The sequence below is a fragment of the Lonchura striata genome, chromosome 3 (assembly GCF_046129695.1).
Source record: "Lonchura striata isolate bLonStr1 chromosome 3, bLonStr1.mat, whole genome shotgun sequence".
NCBI lineage: Eukaryota > Metazoa > Chordata > Aves > Passeriformes > Estrildidae > Lonchura > Lonchura striata.
Window position 1 is genome coordinate 66,095,607 of NC_134605.1, and position 20,684 is coordinate 66,116,290.

The window sequence follows — 20,684 nt, forward strand, 5'->3', positions numbered from 1 at the left end:
AAAGTAAGAGTAGCTACAGCATCACAAAAAGAAAGGGAATGGCTCTTTCATTAGGAAGATATTCTGGATAATTGTTGCATATAATTAAAACTATTTAGAATGTTATGCATATGATTAAAAGCAGTAATTAGTTTTAAAGGGGATGAGGTAGTTTCCTAAGAAAGTCAGGTACCTTTGGTTAGATAATCACAAAATATTTACACCCAAGAAGTTTTCTGTCTGGTGACAGTGCAGTTTTTCAGTGCACAAATTGCCACTTGGAACTTATTGGCATCAATGCTGCATTCAAAATGGTATTTGCATTTTTTAGCTTTAAGAAGCAACACTTATTGAATCACTAAATAAATACAGTAAACATCTGTAAAATAGGTTTTATTGGTTTCTGTATGGTATTTGGAGATTTAACATTCCATAATATTGCATACTACTCATATGTGTTCTGTTACAGTAGTGGGCTGTTGGCCTGGATTTAAAGATGCACTATTACTATCTGAAGTTAATACAGGTAATTTAGGTTTCCTGCATTATATACTGAAGACATTGTGCCATAAGTAACTAAAATTTCTCATTCCAGATTTCAGTGAAATCTTGAAGTCACAGTTTAAGTCCACGTATCTATTTGCAGACCTGTTACAAAAATCCTCAGCTGTACAATTTAATACATTTAAACCTACTGAAAATTAACCATGGAGGAAAGACAATAGTGCATCTTTATTATTTTTTTAAAGACAGGCCTAACAATAAATAGTTTCCAGTTGCAAAATTGTTCTACAGCAAACATTTCTGTGCCAACATTATTACTATTTTCTGATTGCTGCTAGGAACAGTGTGTAAAGCAAATACTATAAAATTAAAAAAGCTGTATGAACCAATCCTCAGACAAAAGTGCAATGATGAAAAAATTAGCTATGATTCAGTGTAACAAGAATAGGGAACTAATAAAAAAAATCTTATGCTCTGCATAGTTGCATAGATTAGCTAGTTAGTATTCACATTTAAGCAGAACAAATGATACCTTTTTAATTAAACCCAAACCCCTTGTATTTTTAAACAGACTTTGTACCAGATGGGGCACTGCAGATTGCATATAAAATGACAAACTTAAAGAGATTTTCAAATCACAGTTTTGTTTCTCTCTCCATACTAGTTTCATCTGTTTAGGTAACATCATCATAATCATGCCCCTACCTGCAAATGAGTACACCAGAGCTGACCTTAACTCATAATCTCTAGTTTTATTTTGCTCATTTATGTGCTTTTAACAAAACATGATATAAACCCAGTGATAAAATAGGAGAGACCATCCTTTAAACAATCTTCATTAATATTTTTTAACAATATCAGGGTAAACCAAATGTTGAATTTAAATAAAGATTTTCATCATCCTAAAAGTCCATCAATTTTAGTTCCCTTTCAAATTGTTCCATTTAAATGAATCAGAGTCATTAAATATAGTTTGTGTAAATGTGTAAAGTGCAGTCGCTAACTGTCCACAAGATAGAATATACCCACACAAATGAAGACATTCTTTCAAAACAAATATAATACTTTAAATCTTGCCTCTTTTCTTCATTTTCAAGTCTTTCAATTAAGATTTTCATAGTTCAGATTTGGTTTAAATAAGAGAGGCTTATAAATGTAGTTTTACAGGGTTCTCCAAATAAAAAGCAGGCACAGCTGGTTTCTATCAAAACAAGGTTGTTAGAAACAAAGGAATACCCTGTTACCTGAATAATTTTCTTACATTAAAACACTGAAATTCAGCATTTGCTAGTAATCGTGGTAGATTTTCATGATTGTTACCCTGTTCTTTGATAAATGGGGAGTGGAGAGACCATGGGGAAGAATGAAGGTTGGTGTACGAAAACCTAAAACTATGAGAGTAAAAAGGGCATAAGTACAATCACCTAACATTATATGAAAATTTGGCAGCTGTACTCAATATTATCACGCTATTCAAAACTGTTGTATGCTGTACAAATCTAGGTTTAAAGTGTCATTTGCTAAAATATCTCATTATTCAGAGTTCATAAAGTAACAGCACTCCTATATACACTTCTTACACTTCTATATTCCACTAAAAAGACTTCAAAGGGAGGTTGCTTCCCTCCCAGCTATATCTTAGTCAAAACTGACCATTAATTTTAGAAAATCCACTTCAAGTCCCACATTCAATTACAATATAGAATATATTGCTGTAACAGCAAAGTGAAACATCTTAGAATCTTAACTTGCATGTAAAAAAAATTCTAAATATAAAATGGTACTGTAAATGATACAACCTTTAACCTGTATTTTTCAGTGCATTAAAATATTATTTAGTGACAAGCACAGTGCCATGGGTAAGTGATTTGAAGTCTGAATTGCAGCTTTTTATGAAGCATGAAATGCTCTCATATGTCACAGATTTCACTTAACCCAGGAGTTTGATGTTAATACATTAATTACAGGTAATAAAAAATAGTAATACTTCAGAGTTAACCCAAAGTACTAATTTCTCCAAATGAGATATACTACTAATACACCAGAAACACTACTTATATGCAAGTCAAAGCAGAGCATACACTTTTCTGTACTCAAAACTGTTAACGTAAATATTAGAATTCTGTATCTTTTACTGTTTAACAGCAAACACTGTATATTGTAGAGCCTAAATATTTAGATGACAGTAACTTCTAGTTAGTTTTGGTGTCCACGTACTAAATGCTATTTACAGTACAACAAACTTTTCCTTCAACTGGTGTGATTTTGATTCACTATTCATTTTTCATTGCAGTATTTCTATTGTCTTACCAAAAGCAAACCAAATTTATTAACCTAAGGAACAGTTCAAGTGGCAGTAGCATACTTGGTCAAAAATAACACCTACTATCTAAACTTTTAAGAAGCTATTGTACTAAAAGGCAAGCATTGCAATATTTCTCAAACTAAAGTGGTGTTACCACATCTTGACAGAAGACAGCTGTAAAACATCAGCTTAGTAATTGGTGCACATCACCCTTCTGTCAGTCCTAATTACAGCTTTCTTGTGGTAACTGCAGTGGCTGCTTCCACTGCAAAGTACTGCAGTTGTGGCTGACTTGTAATGCCATTTAGCAGCTTTCATTACAGAGCCAACATCTAATGACCAACAAGGTTTCCGCTGATTCCAATTTGAAAAACTCTGAAATAGTCCTCTTCCCACATAATTCAGAAATAACTTTTTTATATATTCAATATTATATTAGGCAATTAGCATTATATATGTATACCTATTATGTCTTTAAATACATTTTATAAATAAATTCCAACAGTATGTTGTAAAGTAAGTAATGCATAAACGTTTCACAATTTAAATAAATATTTTTCACATTCCAATTCAGCTTCTTACAAGCTCATCTTTATTTCATGCCTTAGTTCTGAAGCACTGTTTCTGCTTCAATACAAGAGGTAGATTTGATAGAGACTGGGCAAGTCAAGCCTACTGCCAAAATTTTAACTGTCAGTAACTGTATTGCTGATAGGAAGTTTGAGACTACATGAAAAATTCTGAACTTCTACCTAAAATCCTACCAAGTCTTAGCTAAACAGTTCTTGTTAAATCACATTTAATGCTTTTAGACACGATTACTCACAGTTGTTTTCTGTACATAAGAGATAATGAAGAACACAAATACAAAATAGAGAACAGTTGTCTCTAACACAATATATAAAAGTGCATGAGCTGTTTCTTCATGTATTTCTGTAAAACATTCAGCTTTTCCTCTAACTTTGGCCATAAAGAAAAGACCTCTGAGAAAAAAAAACCCCACACCATACAAGTGTTTAAATTTTATGCTTATATTCACTTCAGTAGTTTAGAGCTGAAATCCCTCCATTGGAGCCTCCTGCTGTTGAAACACAAACTGCTGCTGACTTTCATCCACCTGAGGTGCAATACTAGAGTCCTCTTCTTCAACACCAAAATAATGTTCTATGAGTTCAAAAGCCTTTTGGTAGATCTCTTGGTTTTCATGCCTCTGAAGAAATTCAATTTTATCAAGTCCTAAATTTAAAATAGAACATTTTCAAATATACAGTTGCTTAAATTAATGATGAATTCAAATGGAAGCAGCTTATAGTATAGCAGTACTTCTTAAGACAAAAAGATGGAATCCGAAGTCACCTCAATTAATTTGATATCACTGGTTCTTAGTGTCCCAACCCATGTATTTCTAGTCTTCATTTTCTGCTGTGCAAACTCCTTTTAAAACTATGCTAGAAGCATTTCAATTAAACTTATACCCTAATTTCTGTTCTTCTACTCTTAAGTCTTCCCCAACTCCAAATTCTATCTCCACTCATGGAGCTGTCACTGGGCACAGTCTGGGATCTTTTTTTGAATTTAACTGTGAGATTTAAAGACCCTATCTTTTGGAAAGCTTACAATTTTGCAAGTAAAGGACATAACTCAGGAAAAGGAGCAGAGGTTAAGTGCTAGGCAGTCAGGTTAATACAAAATTCCTATTTAGCTTTTTAAGGTAATGTTGTTTCCACTACGGTTGGATTAGAAAGTGCTCAAATGAACCTTTCTGGTGACTGCAGAGGCCAAAGCAATGAGGGTGATATAATCAGCTGTTTTCCTTACTTGGATTTATACTCTACAGCTTCAGCAGCCTATGCTTAAGTGCTAAAGGAAAGAAGAGAACCTAGAGTCAATACTTAAAATTATGAATGGACAGAAAATCTGTAAGACAATAAATTCCACTGAAGTCTTCAGTACTTACTCCTCTTATGCATTTAATTGCTAAGTTTTTCAAGCATGCACTTGATTTAAAAAAATGAACTTTTTAACAGGGAATTCAGATGTGAAGACTGCTTTACAGGAAAGTACCATCTAATCAGATACAATGTGGTCAATTAGAACTACAGTTCTATTATTTACTAGCAGTTTCTGAAATAAAAATGTCTGACAATTTTGTTTTGTCAGAGCTACAAAAAAGGCAATTCTCCATAAAAAATGCCAGTTTCATTATAAGCCAATTGTAAAAGAATCCAGTCATGAAATTCCACAAATTAAAATGTCTTTATATAGAGGTTTAATTCAAGAACTTTTATAAGAGATTAAACAAAAAACTTGCTAAAGTAAAAACTTACTTAGTTTTATGACCTGAAGTTGATTTTGCTGTTACTGATATTTACTATATTAAAAAGTGATCCAACTTTAGGATCAATTAAAAAAACCCTGATCTTACATCCCTCTTGGTAATGAAACTGTAGCAAACAGGACTAGGCATTAGAGTATTAAAAACTGTATTTAGGAATGGCTGATAAATTTATGCAAAGCATGGTTCCAATAGACTGGGACACCTGCGTAAAACTGTTTGGAGAATGTTTCTCTAGAGGGACATTTAAACTGACTGCAGACAAACACCCAGACGTTTTCTGCATTTAACCACTTCCCCTAAATGTTACAGTACTTACTTTGTGATACTTTATGTCTACTTCTGCTTGGAGTAATTCTCATATTAAAACCTATCTGCAAATTTCAAAATGACTCACAATGGTTTTGTTTTTACCTAGAATAGCCTAGAATAAGAGAGTTCAGGTATGTGGTTTTACAAGAAGTGTGTTCTTACCATAGGCTTCCTCTATGAGGGCACAATAAGGATTAATGCCGATTCCATTTTGCTTTGACTCTTGCTCTCCAAGACGGAGAATATTTTCAAGTCCATTCAAAGCCACCTGTACTATTTTTGAATCCATCACAGTTAGGAGGTCACAAAGAGGCTTGGTACAACCTAGTGCTACCAAATACCTAAAAAAACAGAGGAAGGAGAAAAGAACTGATAATCCAGCACATTTATTCTGACATACCAGTGTACTGCTATTTATACTTACTTTTGCTAAAAAAAAAGTGACTGAAACAACAGAACTTCTAAAATATGCAACAATACAAAAAGAAACTTAGGCTCAAATGAAATAAATATTACAACTTATCCTAATAAAACAAAATGAATGTGTGTATTCCTAATTGGAGTGTGAAATCTATAGTCTTTTTTCCTACAATCTTCAGGTGGGTTTAACTGAATGTAAGAGAAAAAATGTTAGCAGGACGTTCTTTTCTCAGGCAGGTGAAATTTTCTAGCAGTAAAAATATCAAGTAAACACATTAGGTACATATAAGAACACTGGGCACTGCTCTGTGCTAACACAATCCACACTAGCAGTCCATTAAGATAATAGAATCACCTACTATAAAGAGAAGGATGTAACTCTAAACACAAAGAAAAAATACTGAGATTCTGAGTATGCCACTCCGTTTCACAATTTTGAAAAAAAATTGTATATGAACTTTCACAAGTCAAAACCTGTGTCCTTGTTTCTACCATGTAAGTAAAATGATGACAGCAATGTTTGCCTAAATACAGCTTAATTCAGTGATTAAAAACTATCCTGCAGTTAGGCAGTAGAACTCTGAGGACATTAGGAGGACTAAAATTTCATGACACCAACAATGGCTCCTCAGGAACAATGTATTGTTGCTGAGGAGCCATCGTTACGGTATCTACTATTTGAAGATCCTGAATTAAAATGTATTTTTAAAATGCTAGATTTTGAAGTGTTACATTATACAAGTAATTAAAACAAATTCAAGAAAGCAAGACACTTTTCTTTGTTAGGCCTGTTATCCCTCCGATAACACTTAGTGGCTTTAAGAAGTTCAGGATTAGTTACATTATAAATTAATAAGAACATATTTCTTGCAACAGATCTCCCAATATGCTGGATAAATTATCACATCACTTTAAGTTCTGGCTTCCAAATAATACAGTAATTTTAAAATCAAATTATCAGCTGATTCAAAGTGATCATTATTCTACAGTATTCAGAGAAACCAGAAGGTATTTTATTCTAGCAATTCTATCTTTGCAGCATATAAATAGCTACTGACAGTGGAAGTTTCATCAAACTCAGTTCTGAGCAAGGAGTTTAGATATCTGCTTTAAAATAATACTGATAGTGAAGCTAAAATCCCTGAAGTCTGTCCCCAAGTATACAATTCTGCTGCACAAATTTTCTAAAGAACCCCTCACACTTTTCCATTTTCAAACACTGAAACCGTTCATCAACTGTTCCAATTGTGTTTGATAATGTAATATTAGCTGTAGAAGATAAGCTTGTTTCACCCTTTAGGTGCAACACCCCTGAAAAAAACGTACTAATTATTTATTAAGTTTATTGCATATATTTCTTTGATTTTTCTGAATTTCTACATTTCCAAGTTGAAATTTCAAGGAATTGAGGCTATGTTTAGGATTTTGTTGCTATGACTGTCAAGATTCAAATGCAGAAATCCAAATGCCCTACAGAAGATCTTTAAGCAGAGAAAATAGTAACACACACACAAACTTACCTGATCTGTTCAGGGGTTCCTCCTGACGTTGCATTAGTTATGGCCCATGCTGCCTCTTTTCTGGTGCGAAATTCAGCTTTTTGGAGAATTTCAATCAATATTGGAAAAATATTTGCATCTATAACTGCCTAAGAGATGAAATTGTAACATTTTACAACCATTAATAAAGATTTCAGAACACTTATAGCCTTAACTACAAGAATTCGTGATACCCACTAATATCAAAACAAATAATATTCTGTTTAGATGATGTCATACAAACTAGTAATGCTAAAGTGAAATTTAGAACTATTACAAATTGCACTGCAGTGGCCATCAGAAAACCTTGGGTTTCTTATTTTTCTGTTTCTGGTGGGCAGAGCCCAACTTACTAGACTAGCCTACTTAAAAATCATACAACACATTCTGAGTTTTTGAACTGAATCTCAAGCCTCGGAATAACATTTTCCCTTTTATTGACATCTGTGGTCTCTATCGAGAGACTATGTCTGTAATTGGAGACTTTATTAAGTTAATTAAGTTTTAAGTTAATTAAGTTAACAGGAAGTAACATTTTCATCTCTGATTGAAGCAGAAGGGGAAAAAAATCACTTTGGAATACATATGCTGATTCAGAATTCTCATTTTTGTTGATCAGAACCTTTTATCAGATAGCTCCAGTCACGCGGAACAATATTCAGGATGCAGTAGTTTCCACAAGAACACAACTCAGTGTTGATAACATCATGTCAGGCAAAATAAGCAAAATATTCACAAACTAGTTCACTTTTCACCGGACAAATTTGTAGTACAAATTGTGACAACTATTTCTATTTAAAATAATATCTCAAGGTTTAGAAGAAACAATTTAGCTAAGGTAAACTTATAGACAGTTAGGACTAAAACAAGTAATACAGAGACAGTACAGTATCCATTTACATCTTGTGAAGGAAAATCAAGTAAAGTAGTAAAATGAAAACAAAATCAACTGAGTAACAAATTGCCAGGCTTTACCTGAATCTGAGCTCTGTTTCCTGCAGTTATATTAGAAACAGTCCAGCATGCTTCTTTTCTGATAGATTCCTTGGGACTACTAAGCAAGTGCAAGAGACATGGTAATGCAGAGCAGTTTAGAATCACCTAAAATAATTTAAAAATTGAAAATTAGGTTGTACTATATATACATATAGCCTTGTGCAATATACATATATATACACATATAAATAGAAAAGCATTTTACAGCGGACTTGAAAAGATCTTGCAACACATTTATACTATATGAAGTGTCATATCCTGCAAAGTAAGTGTTCAATGCTGTAGTGTGTGATCAGACAATCCAGCAATTTGAAAGAATCTGCCTTCATTTAAAGTTCAGACCAAAAGACTGACAATAGCAAAACTATGTAAGGCTGCTTAAGGCTAAAATATGAGTAATCAAAATAATTGACAAGTGCACATCTAACTTGTATAGTTATTTGCTAATTTTTTAAGAGATAAGGGTTTCTATTTAATTCCTTAGCAATATCCTTGTCTCTAGAGCTCAAATTATGCAAGTAACATTTTTCCTTATGTTCTTTTTACACTAGTACTGTCAGCCTTTTAGAGAGAATTATCTTTAATGTAGGACCTGTCTTCCTATTTCGTGCATTGCTTCAAAATCAGTGGCATTGCCTAAAATTAATAAAACATATATTTAGAATAAATTACATCAGTAAGATTATCACATGCAAGTTCATGGACAAATCAAGTATAAACATAGCTTAGAAGTGAAAACCTTGACTGTCTTTAAGACTATTGAAAAAGGGGACCCTTTACCCATAAGTAACTGAACCCCCTGAAAGGAAGGGAAAAAAACAAAAAAAAGCAACAAAGTATTAGACAGAAACGAAGCATTCCACTACACACAATACTGTAAAAAAAATGCTCATTCTTGCACTAACATAATGCTTAAAATAGGAGCCTAAACTATCAAATCAACAGCATAGATTTCTAGAAAGCCTCTTTTAGTGATGTATGCAGATACCTGTATTGGACATGTATTTTGTCAAAGTTTTTACAAAATTCTGTCTTGACAAATAATTTGTCTTAAATCAACTAGTCTTACCTGTGTTTGGATATCATCCCCAGTAACAATATTTCCAACTGCTCTTAATGCAGGGGATACCACCTTGTAATCATTATGCCTGGAGACAAATATTATATTGTTTGATATTACCAAGTGTTAAAAGAATAATTCTGCATTTTCAGCAAACAAGGGTTTACTTCAGGTGCTAAGTATTTAGTTATCAAAAACAGTGTACTACTTATTGCACTTTCCCTGTTTAGCCAAATTTGTCTACTACAACCTCACATTTAAATTGCTGATTCAAAGACCGAGCACCTCTATGGAACACCACAACTTACAGCAATCTGCTCAGCAGATCCATTTCGCCCAGCTCAAGTATTATTAAATATGATACTGGAACATGTCATTCAATAGCCACAGAAACAGAAGGGCTGTTAGGAAGTGTATACTAAAGCTTAGTATGTTTTGTAAGCTAAACGACCCCTTTTGTGACTCAATAATCCTAGAAGCCAGGCACATGAAGTCCATATTCAACTGCCTGATGTGTGGGGGAAGGAAATTACACAGTTGTCCTAGAGCTTCTAGAGGAAGAGAAAGTAATCTTCCGTGTCCTGACAGCTATATAAACCAGCTTTTCACAGGGAAGTGTGCTGAGCTGTCTGTGCTGGGAACTACTATCCCAGACCTACTCTGCAGTCCCATGTGAACACAGGGCTTTAGTCTCCTTTTCCAGGAAAATAATAACCCAAACCCAAATATCTTGGAACAGTTTAAAAATGTTAAAAAGACTTCCCCGAGTCCAAGAACTGTCTGTAAAGCAATTATATGTCCTAGAAAGGAAAGTACAACAGTGAAACCAAAAACCAGAAAAAAAAAAAGATAAATTAATTAATTTACAATTCAACATTAGTCTTCAGTCTTTGCCCTTCTATTCCTTCATGCATATGAAATACTACATTAAATTCTAACGAATATAAGGAATACTTTGGAAAAAGCTTTTTTCACTGTCAATGTCAGGAGCAATTGCAGGAACCTAGCAAGCACCTTAAAAGATTTCAGACTGAATTCACGTTCATCACTTTTCACAAAAATAAAGACATCAGGTGAGAAAACACAGCTCAATTTTAATATTAACAGTACTATAAGACATTTGTTTTGTGAGAAGACTTACATAAGCAGCTCTACCAATCTTCGACACACTCCAGAATCAATAACAGCTTGAATTTTATCATTGGGACCATCTGAAAGGTAAGAGAGGGCCCAGCAAGCATCTGCTAATACATCCGGGTCACTGCTAAACAACAGTCTTGATAAAACATTTAAGCAAGGAGCAACCTAGGTTAAAGAAAGATATTGTATAAAATTAGGTGTTCCATACTTTTCAAGTTTCAGAGAACACTCTGCAAAGTCATAAATGTGCAAAACTATTTACTGCTCAGGTACACAAGGTCATTAATGAATGAGGATCCAGGTGGAACACTTTCTGATTAAACCAGATATCCAATTCAAACCAGCAAATTGGATAAATTCTGATTCACAGCCTATTTACTGAGAGATACTGTATTAAGTATATAATTGTTCAGCTTAACCAAAAACCATCTGCTTTTACAGAAATTACTGATGCTTTTTTTAATCATTCAGGAAGCAGAATCTCAAAAATAAAGGGGTTTTTTTTGGTTTATTTTTTGTTTTTTGTGGTTTTTTTTGCTGACTTTGTAGGAGTACTGGCAGTTATTTGTAATAATCAGCCTAGAGTAACTCACACAGCACCCAACATTCACCGAACCAATCAATGTCTCATTTCAGTTCTCACCGCTGCTGTACCCTCTGGCCTCAACCTCTGTAACTTACTTCCCTGCAGAGCCAAATGTATTAGACCACCTTCGCACCATTTGGAACCTGACAGATGTCTGCAGTACAGCCTGGGAATTTCATATTCTTTGTAGAACTTAATTCTTTACCTTACATGGGTTATGCAAATTCAGTCTCTATTATGTGTCCAACTGCTGCTGTTGCAAAGGGCAAGAAGCAGAGGACTTATTCTTATTAGCAGCTGCCTATAGGGAATCCTTTTCCTGTGAGGTTTTATATTCAAATAGCAAAAAAACTTGTTTTTTCACTGCCATAACAAAACACTAGTAAAGGATATAGGTTAGGCAGAGTAATTGTGAGGTGATCAATTAATTGACAACAGAAATCCCCCCTTTTTGTTAATATTTCTTCAAGAATTAATAAGTAGCAGTAACTACTATTTAGTAATTACTAACTCATGAGGTAAAACGCTTTCCAAATTAACTTTAATGATCGTTTAAACTCAGTCTCTTCTACCAGAATATCCAGTGTTAATCTTTTTTAAAGTCATTAACCTTACCAGAAATTAATTTCATACTGAAAAAAAGCTAAAGCTCCTACTAGTCTCTATAGTCTTTACAGCCACATACTAGAGAGAAGAAAAAAAAAAGGAGAGCATATAGGCTCTCTCTGCCAGCAAAGCCTGATTTAACTGCATCTGACAGAGCAGGAAACTCAAAAATTTGTTCATGCAGCATGCACTCACAATCACAGAACAAAAAAAAAAAAAAAAAAAAAAAACCAAAAACGAGGAAGCTTCAGCTATAACTCACATTCTTTACAAAAGTTCTGGAGAAAATACAGCCTCACATGGTTTAGTGCTGAATTTATAATTTTTCCATCACTTCATACCAGTGTATGACTACTTGCACCAGACTATAGTCTCAAGTTTTTAAGTGGTATGATTTTATTGCAATCAGTGCCAAAGTAGATGATTTTTCACAGATAGAACAGACGGGCAAAACTGTGTGATGACATTAAAAACATAAAAGGTATGTCTATATCCAGATTCAAAAATTCTATTTATTATAAAATATTAGAAACATAAATATTCTTTAGCTTTCTGATTTCTCAAAATTACTACTTTATTATACCTTACTGAAGTCTGGAGGTGGGTTCTTTCCTCTACAAAGATTTGAGAGCGCCCAGACTGCATTTCTTGTTGTTGTAAGACGATTCGAATTTGTTAACAATCTGTAAGAGACAACAATAAGATAAAAAGTAATTTCTTATTCAAATTTAGGCAATTTTCTGGCTATTGTTACCAAAAGGGCATCACATAAGGAAAAGAAATTCCATTATTTAGTTTAAATTAATTTACTGTCATATCTTACATGTTGCAACTATTTTCTTAAAATCAACAGAATCTGAGATTATTTAGCACAATTTTGTGATCTTTCATCCCCAAATCATGTACATCCATACAGAGTAAACAGTTGCTTATATGAAAAATCATTCAATTAAACCTTTCTGAGGGCCTTCAGAAGGGGCTAAGAGATGCAACCATGCATGGAATGAACTTTGATATTTTCATTCAGAGAATGCAATTAAATAATAATAAAAATAGTTCCATAAAAAGCTGTAACTTGGAAGTTCTTGTAAAGAAATTAACACATTACTTCTGTTTTTGCCAAATACAACATGAAAGATTCAACACCTGAAAAATCTGCTTCACTGTCAGATACAAAACATCTAAAATGTTAAATCTTAATTCTTTAAGCCCTTGGTGAAGGTAATCATATTCTCCTCTGCTATTTGAAGCTATTTTACAAATGTTTTAAGTTGTTTTATTACTTTAAGAGGTAGTAAGCTGAGTAACATTTGTGTTGTGCAAATTTTTCCCTGTGATGAAAATACTATGGCAAGCACATAGCAATGCTGGAATGATATTCCTAGTGAAGAGAAAACTTCTAGTGAAGCAGAGCTCACGTAACTACTCTGTCAGTGCATCTCAGCAAACAAATAGATAAATAGGAAAACTAGAGCTTGGAGCTACTGAACAAAAGTGGAGAACACAGCCTATTGCCTAGGCAGATGGAACCATACAAATACAAGTGGGAATTAAATTATGTCTCCCATCCCATACATTCAGAAATCTGACAATACAGAGTTGGCACAATACAGAAAATTTGCATTTGTGAAGTAACACTTCTCTCCTTTTGCAAACACTGAAAAGCTTCCAGTCATGAACTAATTAATGAAAGATATGCATGAAGCTTATGTAACCCAAAACATTAAAGTGCTTCTTATTATATCGTTATGATTCTCAATTTAGACAAAAACTTACATTCTTTTCAAGTAAATTCTAAGTTGAAGTTTTCATTTATCTATACACATACAAAATATTATAGTAGTAGTTTACAATACTTACTCTAAGATACTTACTCTAAGAGAGGTGGCAATATTCCACAGTTCAAAACAAAGTCTCTGCATTCTGCATTATCACCAGCAATGTTTCCAAGAGCCCACACTGCCTTAAAAAGCAAAATATCCAAGTGAATTTATACATGCTTGCAAATCAAGTTTGACAGATAATCTATACTTTTTACAGCAAATATTATAGAAAAGGAAAAAAAAACCATGATGGGAAAAAATAATGACAGTAAATTTTTATCTTCCTGGAAGCAGGTCAACTAACTAGTAGCCAAATGCGGCTCAAAGCCTCTCTAACCCCACAGACCCCAAAAGAGACATTCATAACTGAATTTTAAGTAGTTATAAACTAAAGAAGACAATTACCTGCTCCTGTACATCTTCATGTTCTGAGCTAAGCAACTTAATAAAAATGGGAACAGCTCCAGTTTCAATTACAACTTTGGTGTGTAAGAAAGTTCCAGACGCTATGTTTGTCAAAGCCCAAGCTGCTTCAAACTGTTGAGGAACATAAACATAACCCTGTTAAACCACTCACCAGTAAAACTTAAAATCGTGACATGAAGTTTGACATAAGAATTTCAGAGGTTAATTTTCCAACTTTTTTCCTTTCCACTGACATGGAATTATTATTATAGTACACTAAACAATAAAAAACCTGGCAGTGACAAAAATCTCTATTTAGTAAGAACTTTCAGTAACTACGTTATTTTTAGGTTTTGGGTAACAGAACTAAGAAAGATTTCGAGTCACAATTAATTACTGCAAATACCTTTCACTTACTCAATATTAAGTTAATTCTTCTATTACAAATGTACACGAGGCCTAAGTGCTATTCCCATGGAGGAGAAGAAAGAACTCATTACTCCTACCATTAATTAGGTATTTTCTCAAAGATTTTCTAAAAGGGTTTCAAACAAGCCTGTCAGTTTCCTGTAATTTTTTTCCCTAAGATTTCAGCTGAAAAGTACTACAGTATATTCAACACTTAACAAGACAGATTCTGCTCACACATCATTGCTGATGATCTCAATATACCACTCTGTAAATCCTCTTGAACAGCTTTTGCTTTCAACACCCAAGTTTTTGTCCAGCTGAACACATGATCCTAGAGACTGCTATGAAATTCATGAAGTCAAATCATATTTTTAGCAGCAATAATGAAAACATACAGCTTCAGTGGTGAAAAATTATTATATTTGGCTACTCAAATCCCCCACCAAACAAAACAACATGTACCTTCCAAAGCTCTTTTGGAAGGCTTCTAATCCCATCTGAAACCCCCAATCAGTACAAGCTGAACTCACTTGTAGAGTGTAATTTTCACTCCTCTCTAGAAATTTCACAAATCTCTGCACTACTCCTGGTTTTTGAATGACTTCATCTATAGGTGGATTAGGCTCTAGGGAATAAAAACAAATACATTTCTGTTAAAAGACCAAATAAATTCCTTTTTCCGTATGACAAAAGCCATAAACATGATTTGTAGCTCTTACCATAATTTCATTCACTACTTTTCAAAAGGAGTTACAAACTTTTCACTTGCAGGGTCTTCTCTATAAAGTGATACAATGTAGTAAACACCCTATTGCACATAATAACAGTAACACATACTATTATGCCTTTGCATGTTACTAACTCATCACAGAACACTGTGCCTTCCACCAACAGCTCAGGTTGGTGGAAGAGCAATTATGGTTACTGGATACTATTTTAAAAGACCAAACACACCCTTACCTATCATGGTATAAACATACCAGCATCACCTTAAGATTGCATGTTTTACAGCCCCAACAAAAACAAGTTACAACTCTTCTTTGCCACCCATGTAATTTTTTTCCCCTTGAGGAGAGAATGGGAGTGAGAAACTGAATCACTGCAACATTTATTCTAAATATGTTAGTGCACAGTTAGTTACTGCCCTGGATACCTCAATTAAAAACATCCTTGTTTTTCACTTTGAAAAACTTAACATTGAAATAATGAAGATTTCTGTATTTAGCCATTAGGTCAGAAGAGATTTGGCACAGTTTCTTTATAAACAGAACTACAAGTTACTGCAAGATCTATTTCAAAATAAAACATAACTAAATGTTAACTGACTAAGTATAATTCATAATAACACAGAAGGAAGCAACTAGAAAAAACAGGCAATGTTCACCTACCTTTAGAGAGCAATTTTCTGAATTTCTGAGTTGCTGTGAGTTGTTGATCAGGATCATCTGAAAAAATCATCTGTACCATATCTACAGTAATAACTTCTTCCTAAAATGCAAGGAAGATTTCTTACAGTGTAGTACTATGCACACTAATAGATAACATCCTAAACACACTCTGAAGTATTTACCTCTGGAATAGGAACAGTAGAGCTGACATCAGGATCTTGAATTGGGCTTTCTACCATGGATTCTTCATTTCCCGGGAGAGAAACGTTTCGGCGTTTAAACAGCTGAACAAAGGGGAAATTTTGGCGGGATATTAGGAATAACCAAAGTGTGGGTACTGATGACATACACTTGAAGAAATGCTTTCACCAATAACAGTCAAAGAATTTTACCTACTCACTTTCCTATTCACCCATACAAGGAGAATTCTATACAAAAGTTTGGATAACATAAAGGAAAAAAATTATCATACCTGTATCTTCAGAAACTGCACAGCAACACTTCAGATAGACATTTAGTACTAGATTCTTACTAGTTATAAAGATCCATAACTTTTTCCACAAGAAAATAAAGGTACAGATCTTTTTACTTTTAGTCTTTTATCCCTCATAATTAGCATGCATTTTAATCAAGAAATAGTAGTCTACAAGCTACTTTCCCCTTCCTTAGTTTATAGGCTAAAATCACCAGCACAGATGCAATGTTCGTGTTTCAGCACACTGCATTCCTCCCTTCTACAGAAGACTACTAAGCAGTACCTGTATTTTATACCCAGCTGAGGAAAGAGTAAACCAAAAACATAATTTTCATACAGAAGAGAAAAAGTAGTGTAACTTCAAGGTGAACTTCCGAACCTTGCAACATTAAACATTCTCCATGTCCAAACATTACACACTGCCTATGTTCAGAATTAGCTGCACACACTGCCTATGTTCAGAATATGTACCAGCACTGCAGCATTTAATAAACTATATTCAATGAGTGCCACTTCATTTTCTAGCACACAAGCAAAACATTCATATTGACCTTTCTCTTCTAGAAACCAAACCTAGATTTTAAACTTATTCCAAACCTAGATTTTCATCTTTATTCCAGTACTACACTTACAACTAGTGTAACCAACAATTCTAAGAATATTTACATTTGTATCTTTAGAAAGAAATTATAGACTCTCAGTCCATTGACTAAGATTTTATCTTTAAGCATAATAATGAAACCACCTATAAATCCTGACATTTTTGTCCCTCTAGGTGTCTACAGACCTAGGTTTCTGCTGTTCCACATGTACAAAACTGCAGAACAACTCCATGTTTGCATCTAGCTTTACCAGCTTTATTTCGAGAGGAACCTAAATCAAGGCATTCTCTCCCCTGTTCAACGCACTTATGGGTTGGGTGTAATTTTGGACACAAAACAACTACAGAATACTGAATGCAAATGAGGCTTAATTCCATTTAAACCCACAAAGGAACAAGAAACAATAGTCCACCTTTGGAAGATCAGCCATTCTTTCTCAATGCTCAACAAAGACACACAAGTTCTTAGTTGAAAAGTATAAACCTGTTTGGTCATTCTATCAGTCACAATTTCTTTTGGAGCACAAGCAGTCTCATCTCCCTGCATAAACTCATTCTGAGGTCAGGAAGAGCTGAAAAACACCACTCCAACAAACTAAGATCCAGCAGACCATAACAGTAGTCTCATGGGTACAACAATCAGCATAGGAAACACCCATTATTTACATAGGGAGCATTTACTACAAAATATGTAAACAAAACTTTCATCAGGAACTGCAATGCAGTTACCCATTCACAGCTAAGTGTTCCAGTACCATACCACTTCTGACTCTTACCCCTCTGGCCCAAATAATTGATATTCTTTTTCCATTCACCACTTTCCCAGTAGTAGGGTAAGTATTCCCTCCTCAGGGCAGACTAGATCAGAGCCTGGGACACTCTCCACATCGTGGGAGACAAACTCATCCACTTTAGAAAAACAAAACAAAAAAAACCCAGAAAAACAAACTACCTTCCTTACCTTCCTGGCAAGAAACTACTAAACATTCTGCGAAGACGAACTATGACAAACTATTAATAATACAATGTTCCACATACTCTAATCACTAAAAATTCCATGAGATCAACCACAGACGTTTGTATAATAGTTCAGAGACACTAACTGGTAGCCACTTTATTAAGCTGGTGTAGAAGCTCTCAGGCAATTTGAAGCATAGTATCAAAGATGAAAACAATCCTCTCTCTTCACATAGCAAAACTTTGACCCCAGCTCTAGCAGAGAAAGCAAGGTTTCAAATTCTAACTGGAAATATGAGTGTTATTTCAGTCTAGTCTCACATGTATAAACCTAGACTATGACTGATGCTAGAAGTCACAGCTCTCTCCTCTGTGTGCCCTAGTAACTTAAAAGAGTTTCTGTTCATCTTTTTATGATCCTATTGAGAGGTGCCTGGTGCTTCCCACAAGTGCAAAGAAAACAGACATTCAACCTGGCACTCCTGGATTCTGCTCAAGTTCCTTCAGGCCCCTGAATATAACTCCACAGGCACTGAACAGTGAACAGCTCACCAAAATGCTTACCTGCTCTTCTCTTTTCTGTTTCCGAAGCTGTATTCCTTCCTCCTCTCTTCTCCTGCGCATTTCTTGGGGATTAAGTGCATTATTCTTGTAGCTTTTCATTCTGAAGTTATCTTTACCTGGGCTTGCCATGTTGTCTATTGAAAAAATACAAAATTATTCCAAAAGCCCACACCTGCCATCTCTTATACAATGAAAATATCTACAGCAGCTGCTATATATTCCTGCATCTGTTTGCAATACTGAGTTCATCAACAAAAATCTTTAATGCAGAAGTCACAGAAAGCCTATGCCTAGACAGGCATTTCCAAACCACAGATTAAACTACAGTTCATCTCAAGAATCAGATACTGTAAAAAGAAACTATGCATCTTACAAGCAAAATGAAAAACAAAAAGCAAAGATATTATGCTGCTAAATTTTGATTCTGTCAGCAAGCAAAAAAATTTCCTTCCTCCTCTCATAAAGATGACTTCAAATGTATTTCAAATAAACACAAACCCAAGAAGAAAACCTGCAATAATTACTGCTTCATTTAATACTTATAGCATTGTTTCTTTACCTTGACTATCTCACAAACATAATAGAATCTAAGGGCTATGCTTTTCCTTCTAAACTGTGCAGGAAAACAATTTAAGTGTCAGTAGCACCCAGACAGGCATACTCTTTTTCATTTTAAACTAATGAAATTACTGTCTCACTCCAATTATCAGTTCTTTTAATGGATTTAGAAGATTAAATCTGACTGTCATTTCAGGTATATCAGCTATAACAGTAATAGTCCACAATTCTGTCACCAGAATGATCAAATGGAGTGGAAAAGGCTCTTAACAGCACAGTGCCTTTTTTTAAAGCTAGAACTGAAGCCTTCATCTGAGAAACAAGTGTCAAAACCAAGACTCTACACAAGCTATCACTCTGGAATTCTTCTACAGGGAGAAAACATGTAAACTACACCTCCTGAGCTATGCACAATTCTCTGGCAACTTCTTTGCTGAGACGATTTGTTTTAGGGTTTTTGTTTAATTTTTTTTTTTTTTTTTTAAATCAGCAATACCAAGGACCATTAAGCAATAAACACAAGCTATGAGAGGAAAACAGACTGCACACTTAGGCTGACACCAAGGCACCACTGCAAGGACTAGGCAGCCTGCTTCACCCAAGTATCTGCTTCACAAGAAGCTAAGTAAACTATTGACATCTCTGCACAACAAGGTTAAGTGTGCCACTGTCTAAGGCAAATTTCTAGCAAAAGTCATGTAAGTTTATTTTCCCAACAATGCCACTGTATTATCTAGTCCCAGAACGCCATTCCCTTCTTAATCGTTCATGCCTTGCTAATTTAGTTGTGCCAATGAAACTGTCAGGCCAAGAAATGGACTAAACACGAGAAATGTACGTTCAGAGTACCCCAGTCACCACCTCTCTGCAAAGTTACAGAAGGTCAACTGGAATGAAGGTCCTATCGAAACTGTTTTTTTAAAAAGAAAAACTGAGAAATTTATAGCTTCCGTCCCCCCACAAGGCTTTTAATATAGACACCATAAGGGCAAGAAGGCTGGCAGACCCTGGTTTCACACCTTCTGCATCTAGACCCAAGCAAGCCTACACTTCTGTGCTACAAAACTACACCCGTTTTAACATTAAATCCCTCCACCCACCACTTCCTGCACTGCACCCACTCGTGCATAGTCTAACACCTATCATGCTACTTTTTTTTTCCCCTCCTTCTTGTCTACCCAAGGCTCGCTGAACACGGAGCTCGCTGTCCCTCCGCCCCGTCCCCGGCCGGACGCTGCCCCCAGGCTGGGCTGCGAGCCCGAGAGCGCCGGGAGTGACGGCCTGCCAGCCCGAGGGGCCGGACACCCAGCCAGCCCGCCAGCCTGGCGACACAGCGAGGAGCCGCTCCTCACCCTCCCGCAGAACGGGAGGAAAGCCACCAGCAGCAAGGCAGGGAAGGGGGAGGACGGCAGAGCCCTCTCGCCTGAGGAAGAAGACACGCCGTCCCAGCCCCGACCGAGCTGCCATGCGGGCAGCGCTCCGCCGGAGCCAGCGGCGGACCGGCCTGCACGGGGCACCCCGCCTCACCCCGCCTCACAACCTCTGCTGCCCCTACCCGCCGGCTCTCAGCGCTTTTCCCTCCTTACCCATCGCGGCGGGCACGCCCGGCGCCCGGCGCCGTCCAAACGCGATCTCGCCGCTCCGGAGCGCTCCGCGCCCGCACCACACACCGACGCAAGATGGCGGACGCCGCCCCGCCGCGCGCCGCACTGGCCGGGGGG

At 35.6% G+C, this 20,684-nt stretch overlaps 1 protein-coding gene across 1 annotated transcript; it reads right to left on the bottom strand.

Moving 5' to 3' along the window:
• Nucleotides 1-357: 357 nt before the first annotated feature.
• KPNA5 (karyopherin subunit alpha 5) lies at nucleotides 358-20,667 on the bottom strand. The gene is made up of 14 exons (XM_021555478.3): nucleotides 20,550-20,667; nucleotides 18,406-18,539; nucleotides 15,991-16,092; nucleotides 15,809-15,908; nucleotides 14,951-15,045; nucleotides 14,010-14,141; nucleotides 13,656-13,744; nucleotides 12,365-12,464; nucleotides 10,591-10,754; nucleotides 9,459-9,537; nucleotides 8,369-8,494; nucleotides 7,376-7,503; nucleotides 5,598-5,776; nucleotides 358-4,024 (listed from the first exon to the last, which is right to left on the bottom strand). The coding sequence occupies exons 1-14, from the start codon at nucleotides 20,551-20,553 to the stop codon at nucleotides 3,837-3,839; spliced, it is 1,620 nt and encodes a 539-aa protein (XP_021411153.1). The 5' UTR covers nucleotides 20,554-20,667; the 3' UTR covers nucleotides 358-3,836.
• Between the last annotated feature and the right edge of the window lie 17 nt (nucleotides 20,668-20,684).

Excerpts from the sequence above, each read along its gene's own strand:
- KPNA5 (XM_021555478.3), bottom strand. Across the intron at positions 16,093-18,405 it reads AACAGAAAAGAGAAGAGCAG|CTGTTTAAACGCCGAAACGT; the intron begins GTAAGCATTTTG and ends CCCTTTGTTCAG. Across the intron at positions 14,142-14,950 it reads GTGAAAATTACACTCTACAA|TTTGAAGCAGCTTGGGCTTT; the intron begins GTGAGTTCAGCT and ends GTTCCTCAACAG.